At 39.1% G+C, this 11,460-nt stretch overlaps 3 protein-coding genes across 4 annotated transcripts in view; 1 reads left to right on the top strand and 2 right to left on the bottom strand.

The window, feature by feature from the left end:
* Positions 1 to 2,435, bottom strand: part of LOC131889899 (thyroid receptor-interacting protein 11-like) — an 11,043-nt gene extending 8,608 nt beyond the window's left edge. Inside the window, exon 1 of the mRNA XM_059239121.1 lies at positions 2,317 to 2,435. The gene's annotated coding sequence lies outside the window, so the exon portion shown is untranslated. The remainder of the gene's footprint in view (positions 1 to 2,316) is intronic.
* LOC131889900 (poly(ADP-ribose) glycohydrolase-like) lies at positions 367 to 2,460 on the bottom strand. The gene has a single exon (XM_059239122.1). It carries the CDS (start codon positions 2,347 to 2,349, stop codon positions 994 to 996), a length of 1,356 nt encoding a protein of 451 aa, XP_059095105.1. The 5' UTR covers positions 2,350 to 2,460; the 3' UTR covers positions 367 to 993.
* A 1,742-nt stretch (positions 2,461 to 4,202) lies between these two features.
* Positions 4,203 to 11,346, top strand: LOC131890539 (uncharacterized). Of its 2 annotated transcripts, none has more exons than XM_059239900.1 (4): positions 4,203 to 4,663; positions 10,071 to 10,309; positions 10,381 to 10,716; positions 10,779 to 11,346. In XM_059239900.1, exons 1-4 carry the CDS (start codon positions 4,621 to 4,623, stop codon positions 11,244 to 11,246), a joined length of 1,086 nt encoding a protein of 361 aa, XP_059095883.1. In that variant the 5' UTR covers positions 4,203 to 4,620; the 3' UTR covers positions 11,247 to 11,346. The 2 variants fall into 2 exon arrangements, with proteins under 2 accessions (XP_059095883.1, XP_059095884.1); XM_059239901.1 differs by lacking the exon at positions 4,203 to 4,663 and adding an exon at positions 5,647 to 5,966.
* Positions 11,347 to 11,460: the final 114 nt, after the last annotated feature.

Here is an 11,460-nt window from a genome sequence, read left to right as displayed (position 1 = left end):
CAATTCGGCACGAGAAGTTCCAACGGTGGGCTTCATTTCTTTAATTCCAACTCACTTCTGGCAAAGTCGAGTTCCACATTTCAATGAACCCGGACCATAGAAAACAAACTTTCAGGGAGCTTTTAGACTCGGTACATCATTTGACTTGAAAGAGTACCATTCTAGTCCCACCGCCCCCCTCCCCTCTTCACACAAGAAATATTTGGCTGGCCAAAACCTCCACAAAATCTAAAACTATTTTAAAATTTGAACATTTCTTCTCCGAGCCCTTCTAATGACGGTAAAAGAAAGCCACTGATGTTATTACTTTGGAAAAAAATGTTGAGAAATTGTCAATGGTTTATGTGTAGATACAAAAGTCAGAAATCAAAGATAAAACCGAGATATATTTCATGGCAACTATGGCTCTGGAACTTTCTTCTAGCCAGGGATGTTACTCAATAAATTGGAAAAAAGGTGTTCAATTACGATTAATTTTCAATTCGTAATTATCAGCAAAGAAGGAGTTTTTTCCAAGAAAAGGGGAGTGTACACTCCTCAGAAGAGAAAAAGAGGTTTTCAAAGTTCGAAAAAGACAATTAATGGAGAAAAGGGGAATAAAGAAGGATAGATGTGTACTCCCACGTATTACTAATGCTGTTAATTACTGTCAGTTCCAGTTTTGTTTTATGGGTTTTAATTTCAGCTTTTAGTTTGTTTCGTTTGTATCCCTCGCTAAAGATTCTATTTCAGTACACCATATTTTCCTTGGCAACAGTTCGAAAAAGTCAGTGTTTTCTTTTTGAAGCCTTTCCGTAAAATCTGCGTAAAAGAGTCAAGCCTAGCCATCTCCGACTGAATTTTCTTCCAGTAGCTTATAATACAATATGATCTGACAAGGAAAGGGGTTTTGGTACAACTCAAACTAATGTGATAGAAATTGTACGTGAACAGCCCTAATCTTGCACGGCAAGGACATCAAGAGTACCATTGCAATAGAAAACATAGCTTCGATCAGACCATTATTGGCATTTTGTCCATTTGCTTCAGTAATAAATCACAAAGGAACAATTCGTTGTCCTCTCGTTGTTTCCACGTGAGCATATCAAAGCTAGGATAAATATCATTCCTGGAATGACACAGCATTCCCAGGACCTTTCCAACACCAATTTGTCGCTTGTGAATACAGTCTAAAAGTTCATTCAGCTTTTCGGATAGATTCACGTTTCCGAAAGTGTAGAGCACCAATTCTCGACAATCCGCTCTTGAAGCCGCAAGAACTTGAATAATCAGCTTAATCTCTCTATCACCTCCAAATGCACCACAGCCCCAAGGACCTGTTTCAATCGTGGATCCCGAGGCTGCCGAAAACGCACAATATGCTTTGTTCAGTTCTCGGAACAAAGCTTCATCTTTTAATTGTTGGAGGCGATTATCCCCTGGCAATCCGTCATAGAATTCTGCATCCATGGCTAAAATGGTTCTTTGACTCCAATCTCTGGACTTGTCTTCCATAGGAGGACAAAACTTGGCCGAGGCACCAAACCCAGTGTAATCCCCGAACATTTGACATCCTTTGATTTCGATGATAAAATCGTCCTCCAAGGGTTTGGAAATCAGTACCACTACACAAGATTCGGGACTGGTGCCTAGGATGAGCTCTTCCTGTGTAGCACCTTGGCCAAAGCCAACTTGTTTATTGGCAAAATCAACCTCAAAATTGGCCCCATAATCCCCAATTCTACCCTGGGTTCGGACTTGAACAGGACATATGTGTTGCTTCGAATCCATCCATTCGAATGGTTCCAAACGGCGATGTCTCAAGTAAAAATCAATGGCGTGGGTGTCTTCAATAGGAGTTTGGAAATAGTTCAGTATCGTTCGGATATATATTTTAGATTGCTCGCTCATATCTTTGGATTGGTACCAATCCAAGAAGGTTCTTGGAAATTTTTGATGAATTGGTTCCCCACTTGAAGTACGATACAATCCGAAACTTTCGTTCCACAAAGGCTTCAAAGTCCCCCAAAACATGTGAGCCAAAAGGCATCTCACATGACTTCTTGAGTACGAAATGTGATCGTCTGCATGATCTAATTGGGACAGAGTTCCAGAGGGGAACAATTGGTCCAATTGCAAAGCCGCATCAATGATTCCATGGATCAAAGCCGAAGCCGTTTTCGAATCCTTCCCCTCCAATAAACATTCCATCAGATTGTCCAACTTATAACTGCAATCCACGCCTGAAGTGGCTGAGAATAGCGCAATCAAGGTATCATGGTTCAAATCGGAGATTGCCTTGAAATCCTTGAATATCTGACACATTCCCATCCATACCTCTTGATCACCATATGATGGTAGTTCAATCATGGCGTGTGTTGAACTTGACAATCTGTCAAGTGGTTCCCAACAAGTCACATGGACCTTTACTGAGAATATATCTCTCGAAGACGATCGTGTGGACAGAGTCTCAGCACATAAACCGAGCATTGGAGGCAGTGCCTCCAGATCCATGAAGTAAAAAAGCGCCAATAAAAACGATTTACAAGTGAAACCGTCCAATCAAAATGACACGATTCTAGCTTGAAACTTGCATGAAAGTGGCAATTGTAAATTGTCAGATTCTGGTTTGGGCTTAATTGTTCTATTTTTACAGACACTCAACATTCAAATTTGTGACACTCAGTCTTACTCTACATGCCAAAAAGCGTATTTCATTGAACCCTTGAACCCAGAATGGGCCGCAAACCGCCATGTGTGAAACTATTCGTGTTAACTATCATGTACCTTATATACCGCATATATCCAATGAGACATGCTCGTCGCAATAAAAATTTAAAAAAAAAATATCATCTGATTTTATTTTTTTTGGGATTCAACCTAATTGGATATCTCTTCTGGTGGTGATTCACATTTCAAGTCTTAGTGGGGAAATACCTTATCAAGTCTTGAGGGAAGTACTTGAACATCTTTTCGCAGGTTTTTACACGCAAAACTATAAGGAACAGCTTTAATATTTTAATAACCTTATATTGAATTCTAACTTAGATTTAATACTTGTCTAAAAGCTACCAAGATATGTTGATATTTTATTATCAATATCCTTAATGCAGCATTTCAAATGTCAAAAGTCAATGCATGCTCAGTGGGGTTTTGGTTGGGCATGTTGTCTTTGACTTCACTCCACAGAATAACGTCAGTTGTTCACGAACGCGTTTACTTAACAAGCCCTATTCATTGTGATCAAATTTATCAATTGGCTCCTTGAAGTAGCAGCAGTCAGATGGTGTCAGCACAAATTTTGGGACCGGAAGTCACTGGGGTACCTTTCAAAACGATATTAAAAATACCAAGATACAACGTGCATTATTTGTCCAAAATACTTTTCTAAGTTATTTAAAGGCCTGATGTAATAACAGAAAATTCTAACGTAGGAAAATTAAGTCCAAAAACAAGTTTTCGGTTAAAAAGTACTTAATTAAGCATGTTAACAAGAATAAGACTGTGACAGTTTATAAGATTCAATGTTACATGAGCAATTCCTTTCATGAATAAAAGAATTAGAACTCTAATTCAATCCGTTGACAAAGAACCATTAAGTCTCAAATGTATGTGTGATCTCTCAAAATTTTATTGTGCATCCTCCTTTCCTCCGTCAATGTTCCAATACATTTTATGGTTAAAATTTTGTGATGGTTTAATGCATTTTTGGTTCCTTCGTTGAGAGCACGATTTTTTCCAGGATCTTTTTCTCCCACTTTTTCACCCAAACGTGAGACAAAGATCGCAAAACTCAGGCGAAGGCGCAAGCCATGGAGGCTCTGATTGCAACTCTGCAAGTTTTGAAAACGTCACGTTGCTTTCCTCGTTCTCCTCCTCATGTTTTGCTCTTTCTTCTCCTCTCTGATATGGGGGGAGAGAAGAAAAAGGTGACTCTCAGAAAACATTAACGTTTTTAATGACGGACTTCGACCTTACACTTTATGTTTAGAGAGAGTTACTGACAATTTATCTTGTTATTTAGTCAAATATGGAGATCCTACTGCCAATGATTTTTAGATGAAGGATTACATGAGTGAAGGATGCTTTCTTGGCCGAATAATCTAGTCACCCTCTATTAGCATGAAGTCAAAACATTTTCTTAGTGTCGCTCTCATAGAGCTCTAGTAAATCTGTGGTCGCTCTCTGTCAGGGTGATGATTCCTTAAAAGATTAAATTTGGATCGAGGCATGAGTCACACAACGTGCCCGTAACGTTTGTTTTCTCTAAAACGTCGATCGTTTTAATAAATCACGAACCAAAGGTCTGGTCTTGACGGCTCGTAGACGCAGTTGGTCGGCTGAAAAACATTGCACTGAATGGGGTGGCATCGATTCCCAACTTAAGAGCGATATAGAGAAATAAAGAGAGGCCGCAAATCCAGAGATCCAGCGCTGACTAAGGCTGTAGGCAGGAGAAAGAGCGTTCTGGCTTGGATCCTCGAAGGCCCACAGGCTAGGGAGGCCTCGAAAACACGATCAGGCCTAACTCATTTGTGAATCAGTTGTGAACAGCTCAAGAACGGAAGACATCAATTGGACATTAAAGACGTTCGAATCTTATAAAAAACTAATCTGGTGATTGGATTGGCCGGGACCATCATGGGCAGTCAAACCGATTTCCTTCTGTTAGAGGATCACAGAGGTTCGTGATAAACGTTTTTGTTGGGGAATTTCTTTCTCTTTTTTTCCTGTACACGAAAGCTAACTTTCACGTGATTTCATCAAAAGTATAGGTACTTTGATTTTGAAGATGGCTTTGAAAAATGGCCGTTGCTGTGAATTTAAACTTTTTGTGTTGTCCTGAAGCATAATTTAAACATCAATGTCACGCCGAACTTCAGTTCGATCACGTTATTGAAACTCGTGCTGAATGAATCATAACCCCATTTAATCTCCAAAGTAGGTTTTCGCTCGTCAGAGTTGAATTACAAGACTGGTTTAACTTGTATATTCTGATTTTATGCCATTTGTCTAGACTAAATTGAATGCTTGGCTGAAAATGTGCAACTCATAAGTCTGACGGAAGGATGATTTCTAATCTTTACTAGTTTGGGAATCAACAAAAACAGAACAGCAAAAGACATTTTTGACATCCTGATATCTTTCTTAAAAATAAACATCAAATATTATAAGAGGTGTAAGATCGCCGAAGACTGAAGATGACGACAATTTTTATAAACTCTTTTATAAATCCAGTACTCTTGATGTTCAGTTTTGAACAAGTTTTTCAAGAGCAGATATCAGTTATCACTTTAGGAGTACAATTGACCGCTTCTAAATTAGTTTCTTGAATTCTTTTGTCAATTGATGGCTAATTTGGTGAGGTAACTCTCTCAGCAAACGCTCTAATCGAATATTTTGTCTTAGAATGATAACTTGATAAGCATTACTTTCAAATACTGTTTTGAAAGAGGAAAGCTGCTTGTTGAATTTCATACCAAGTCCATGACAGGCAAGCTCACAATACTTGAATGTTGAACCTGCCCTCTTTCCTTGCTGTTCTGTTGACTACGATTGTTTTGACCTCTCAAGTACATTCAAGACGGATCTTTGACCTTACCACGATGTCCAACTAGTATTTTGAAGTATTTTGACCGAGCTCTCGGTCACACTTGAGTCATAGACTCATAGGGCATGGACTGCATCCACTGCATCATGGGAGCATGCATGTACGAGAAGAGTAGTAACTATCCTCATTGGCCATGTGGGATCTAGAAAATGAACGTACATGACGTATATACATCAGCTGGTCCATGGTGAACAACGCTTTGGTTGGACTTAGGGACCTGCCTTGGCCAGGTAGATTTTGTTTTTGTGGAGAACAGAAGACGTCTGACTTTAATTTATGTCACATGCTGTTGTCATGTCTGCCGAGTGTTTGTGAATTTTGTCTTAGGAAAGAACACAGCATTCAGCCAAAATGACCAGCAGCTTTGTAGCAAAAGGTAAATGAATAATCGTGATTTTGGTGCAGATTGTATCGACCTTGGGATCAAATTGTTGGTTTGATTTAATTTACGTCCATTACATATTATGAGTACTTAGAAAAACAGCCCAAATAGAGAAAAGAAAAAAACCTTGTGTATGCGCAAAGAAGCTTTCGGTTATATAGTGGAATTTGGTAATCATAATTGTGATTCTTGGTGCCGAAGTAGATTCTGAGAATTATTGTTACCTTCTAGTTTCTTCCAAAGCTAATTTGATATTCTGCAAGCACAATTAGATTTAAATCAAATTCAGGGGTCTCTTGAAGGCATTAAAAACCGGATCAAGTTGTGATTCAAACGCAAAGGTGAGAGTTACAGTCGAAACCGTTTTTATTTTATTTTTGGTCTGATTATCAGAACAGTTGTCTTTGCCACTAATAATATAATCAGATTTGGCTGCATTTACAGAACGTATTGCTTATTTTCGTGTTGTCTTTGCTGAACATTGATCGTGTGGCTATTGGAACCAAATATTGTACTTTTATGTTAGCTTTCTACCTATTTGGCCATCAATTTCCTTATTTTGATTTTTTTTGTAAATGGAATGGACTATGTGAGTTTAGTGAGAATCTCATCTTAAATGCCTATAACAATGACAAATGATTAATGATTGCCTTATTAATGCTTATTATCTTATTCGTAATTGTGGACTTATTCTAGCGTTAAAGTGGAATGTACTACTATTGAATAGGCACAGTACCCATTTAATGTTCTATTTGGCCTTCATCTGTGTCTGGAAATCTCCCATTCCTAATGAGAGAGAAACTTTCTTCGATTACATTAATATTCATCCACGGACATCATGAGATCCAAGACTTTGGACTGAAGCGAAAATTTTGAACCCGCCAGAATCATTCGCTTAATTCAAAACCAGTACTAAATATGATCAAAAGACCTTGCCAAGTGTATAAACTTGGCCCAATTGAGGCTCAAAATCTGGTTTAGGAACCTCAAGAGACATGTCCAAAGTGATGTTCCCAAAACACCATGTGATTTGAGTTTTAGCCTCCTCTAGGTCACCCACACACTTCCAGACCTTGTTGATCAAGTTTGAAATGGTACTCAGAGCTGTTCCGGCTAAAACAAGCCGATTTTGGCAGGAAAGCCGTTCAAAGTGCATATTTTCGTGGTTCCGTATGGTTCGTAATTTATCGTTTGGGTTTGGTTCAGAGGGTTTTTATTTGCTGAAAAAGAGGTCAAAAGAAGTACTGATTACTTCAATTGATCAGTTTTTATGTCTAATGCAACGAGTTGTCCAAAACTGATACACAACTCGACATATGCCTCAAGTTATCCTCAAACGTATGGCTTTTGAATATCTTCATCTTTCAGTAAGGGAGAAGGCTCTGCGTGCTACAAAGATGATCCTTTTACGACAAGCCAAATGTATACAACTTTCAATGTTCACAAGCAACATCTCGCATATTAGATTGATTGGTTTGACAGAGTGCTCATAAAACTTCTAGTCTTGAAAAACAACCCAGATAAAATATATTATTCGTTAGTACTTTTCACAGATATCGTATCATATGCATTACTTTCAATAACTTTTCATTATTATTTTACTTTTCCCTTCCTCTTTTGGTTTAGTTCCGCCAGTTTACATTAAACGCGTAATTTAAGGTTGTGTTGTATCTTTTGAGCAAACACAAGGCCAGATTAACTCATTGAATGTATTGCTTAAAATGTGGATTATTTTGAAATAAGAACTGAGATATCCGCATGTCAAACTAGCACTTCAAGACGGAAAAAGATGTTAAATCAAGTAAAATTATCACACCTTTTCCGTCTTGAACTGATGAGGATCCCATTCCCAGTAGCAGTAAGGAAGTCTGCAAAAGATGAAAAATTAAGCCAGATGAAAGGAAGCTCGATTAACGGATGCTCTAAGAATTTACCTTCACAAATGATCCCCCTGAAAAAAGCTGCCTTTAACGAACAACAAAAACCGAAAACAACATCACTATCATGCTTTCATTGATTAACAACTACAACGCCATTTGTTTTCGCTTTTGAAACGCACAACTCAGGAGGCGTACAAACACCAGAGTCAACATTTGCATCTATTGAATTACACGAAGAGGAGTAACGCCGTTCATTCGGTTTTGTATTTTTACCTCAATCTTGAACATCTCAATCAAAAGTTACATCCGGCTTTAGAGTGTTTCACTTTTGTCAATGTAGAAATTGGCACAAGCATCATTTTAAGTGTCACTGAGCCCAATCGTGGAACAAAGCAAGCCTGTTTGATATATACATAAATGGTCTTTCCACTTCCTCAACATGTGATCATTCCACCTCTTACTGTTAGTTCTAATCCGGGTTTAACTTTCCATGATTCGTTTTGTACATTTAGTCTGCCACGAATTGCTAGCACATGGACAAATTTTAGCAAAGCAGTAACATGAAAGTACCGATTTTATTTTTTTAAGCGCAGACCATAACGCGAATGAGTTGAAAGTTAGTAACAGCATATATTTAGGTACTTTTATCGAAAGAATGCAAACATTTTAAGGTTTGAGTTTTTCCAAAGATGTTTCAAATTTTGCGAATTTGCTTCTAAATTTTGAACTTTACGTCGGGAAACTCTTTTTTCTGATTTCAATGAACCGGGTTCGTCTTTTTACATTTTCTCAAATTGACAACAGATGCTGTAGACTTTCAACCGCATTAAAGTTGGAGGTTATACGTTATTTTCTCATCTTGGAAATAGTAAATAATAGTGTTGGGGCGAGTCCTCTAATTTTTTGACTTCTTGCCCGACTCGAGTCCTGCAAAAGACTCGAGTCCGGCAGAGGACTTTTACTGGAGTTAGGCCAAGCAAAAAAACTCGTCTTGCGAAATTTCATGAAAATTTTTTTTGGACAAGTACGGATTCGAGTTCATGCTAAAAGACCCGAGTGCGGCCAATTCCTCCAAAATTCAGTAAAGGACCCGAGTCCAGACTTGCCCCAGCACTAGTAAGTAATATACTGTATGCGTACAATGTGGCAGAGTTTGTATCTTTCCAAAAACATCTTTTGAGCAAAAAGACTGACAACACCAACAACAATGGATTTAGTGTGATTGCATTTTTTACCATATGGTGCCTGCATTTTAAGAATTGAGTTGAAAATTTCAATGCAAATAGCCTTGCGCCTATTATGCACTTACACCTGTTGGATTGGGCCAAAGCTACCTTCCCCGTTTTGATTAATTAATTGTCCACCGTTGTGTGATTACCCTCAAAACCTTTCTTCTCGAATAGACTAAGCGATTTGAGAATATGAATTATCCAAGGAAAAGCTTCTTCCCAAATTCGTTACCAACGTGATAGACAAGTGACTATCATCGACAGGAAATTAAATATCAATGGCTTTTATTAATGATCTAAGAGGATGTACCGTTATTTGAATTGGTCAATGAATCGTTTTTGCCAACAAATATACACATAATTGAGCACCCTTAGTTTGAATTAGTATGAGACAGAATATAATTGGAGACGTAGGTAGACCTTATGTATCCGTGTTCATATATACGAGCTAAATCGAAGGATAAATAATAGCGATAAGAAATTCTGTGTCCGACAGTCGCACTTCCTAGTTGGGGCCATATTCCGAATTGTACAGTATTCCAAGTATACTTATTATCTCCCATCGAGAAGATTACGTCACTAAAGAACTTGTTCAGTTCGATGTGATGGGAAAGAGAACTAGGAGAAGCTAGATATAGTAAGAGCCAGAGAGAGGCCCGCCAGACAAGCCAGTAGAGCGAGTAGAACTGGCTGGATATCCGTGTTAATAACGAACACGCTTCTTCAGTGTGGAGCATGGAGAAAGAAGAGGTCTGTCTTCTCTCTACACACAGAGAGAAGCCTTCGAGGTTAAGGGCTTCACTGTAGTGAAAGATACGGCAGGAAACCGCTCACGTAAGAGGATGGAGTACTAATGACTTATTTCAAGTAAAGCCCTTGCCGAGTCTGGATCTCTTCTTTAGAGCGAATCTAGGTGTGTTTGTGTCCTTGATTGTGTTGATTTCGAATGGTTGGATGCAGTCGTCCTCACTGTGATTCTTCTGTTACAGATGATGATTCTGGAGTGGCTACTTCCGTGGACGAGTTCTTTTTAGACTCTATCGATTTGCCCTTTGAGGAAATCGAGTCCCCTCATCCATTGCCCACAGTTGAACCCATCGAGTTTGTTTCCAATGAAGTGTGCCATTCCGAAGTGGGACGGGAAGCGATCTCGAAGAGACCATCGGGTGCCATTCAAGAGAGGGAAAACATTGCCAAAGACATCAAGTTCATTATCGATGCTCTCAAGGTAAGACGGAAGTCCTTTGTTTTTGGTGTCACTTCAAGTATTTGATCGTCAACAACTTGCTTTCCTTTAAGAGTGAATCATGTGAAACTGAGGAAGTGAAGGCCAGGATTCTCCACTTGAAAGGTCAATCTCTCGGGGGTTTCAGAGTGCTTGTATCCATTTTACAAACTCATTACCCAGATTTCCTTAACATGGAGTTACCAAACATCAACATATCTTCCAAAGACTTTATGATCCCGGACCTGGCTGTCAACGATTCATCTCCGATGAATTTCTTCAAATCTGAAAACACTCAAAGTCCGGACCCAAATCCGAACAGTTCCAATGATCAAATGGCCACATCATCTTATTCCGAGGCTGACTCGCCCAATTGGTCGATTGATAGCCCTTCAAAACCAAAGTCGCCGGTAGGAATCATTTACTGACATGCCTTGGACTATATCCCTAAAAAACAGATATTTTTTGATAGCCTGATGAGTCCAGGAAGGCCAGGTACGAGCGAACCGCTTCCATATTATCAAGATCCGGATTGCTTGACATCACCATGAAGACCGCAGAGCTGATTCAAAAGAACACCAAGCTCAACAAGGAGCTGCAGAGACTCAGAGAAGAAACCAACCAGTTTGTCCAGAACGTCCTTGAGAATCCGGCCAATCAGAGCCTTTTGACGCCTCGTTCCAGTATGAGTCGATCTGTTCCAGGCAAGAGCACACAAGTGTTCCTATCACCAAACCTGGATTTTCACATCTTCAGCTCAATGGGACAGTTTCAAACCCTGACTCCGGTGGTAACCTCGTCGTCGTTTGGTTTGAAAAGAAAGGCCAGTCCAATCCACTCGACAGAACACCAACATGAATCCAGATTTGGTCAGAGCACAAACTATGAAACTAATGGGCCTAAGTCTTCTAAACAACAGTGTTTAATGGCCTCGGATTAGATGAACGTTGGGCTCGAAAATGAAAATACCAGAGTTACCTGATCGAAAATATGAATGTGTCTACTTTGTGTTTAACTTATTAAATATATTCTGCAATCTCCTTGCGACTAAAAGTTTGGTATCTAAGTCAAAAAAGGAGCTTCTTAACGATGATGGAGGATTATGAGGAATTTCAAAGGCCATGTTACGTCATCCACCTTTCTTTCCTTTCCTT

The sequence above is a fragment of the Tigriopus californicus genome, chromosome 11 (genome assembly GCF_007210705.1).
Source record: "Tigriopus californicus strain San Diego chromosome 11, Tcal_SD_v2.1, whole genome shotgun sequence".
Taxonomy (NCBI): Eukaryota; Metazoa; Arthropoda; class Copepoda; order Harpacticoida; family Harpacticidae; genus Tigriopus; species Tigriopus californicus.
The sequence above is the reverse complement of the archived record's forward strand: the minus strand, read 5'-3'. Positions and strand labels throughout refer to the sequence as shown.

Excerpts from the sequence above, each read along its gene's own strand:
- LOC131889900 (XM_059239122.1), bottom strand. The coding sequence starts at position 2,349 with ATGATTGAACTACCATCATATGGTGATCAAGAGGTATGGATGGGAATG.
- LOC131890539 (XM_059239900.1), top strand. The coding sequence starts at position 4,621 with ATGGGCAGTCAAACCGATTTCCTTCTGTTAGAGGATCACAGAG. Across the intron at positions 4,664-10,070 it reads TCTGTTAGAGGATCACAGAG|ATGATGATTCTGGAGTGGCT; the intron begins GTTCGTGATAAA and ends CTTCTGTTACAG. Across the intron at positions 10,717-10,778 it reads CTTCAAAACCAAAGTCGCCG|CCTGATGAGTCCAGGAAGGC; the intron begins GTAGGAATCATT and ends ATTTTTTGATAG.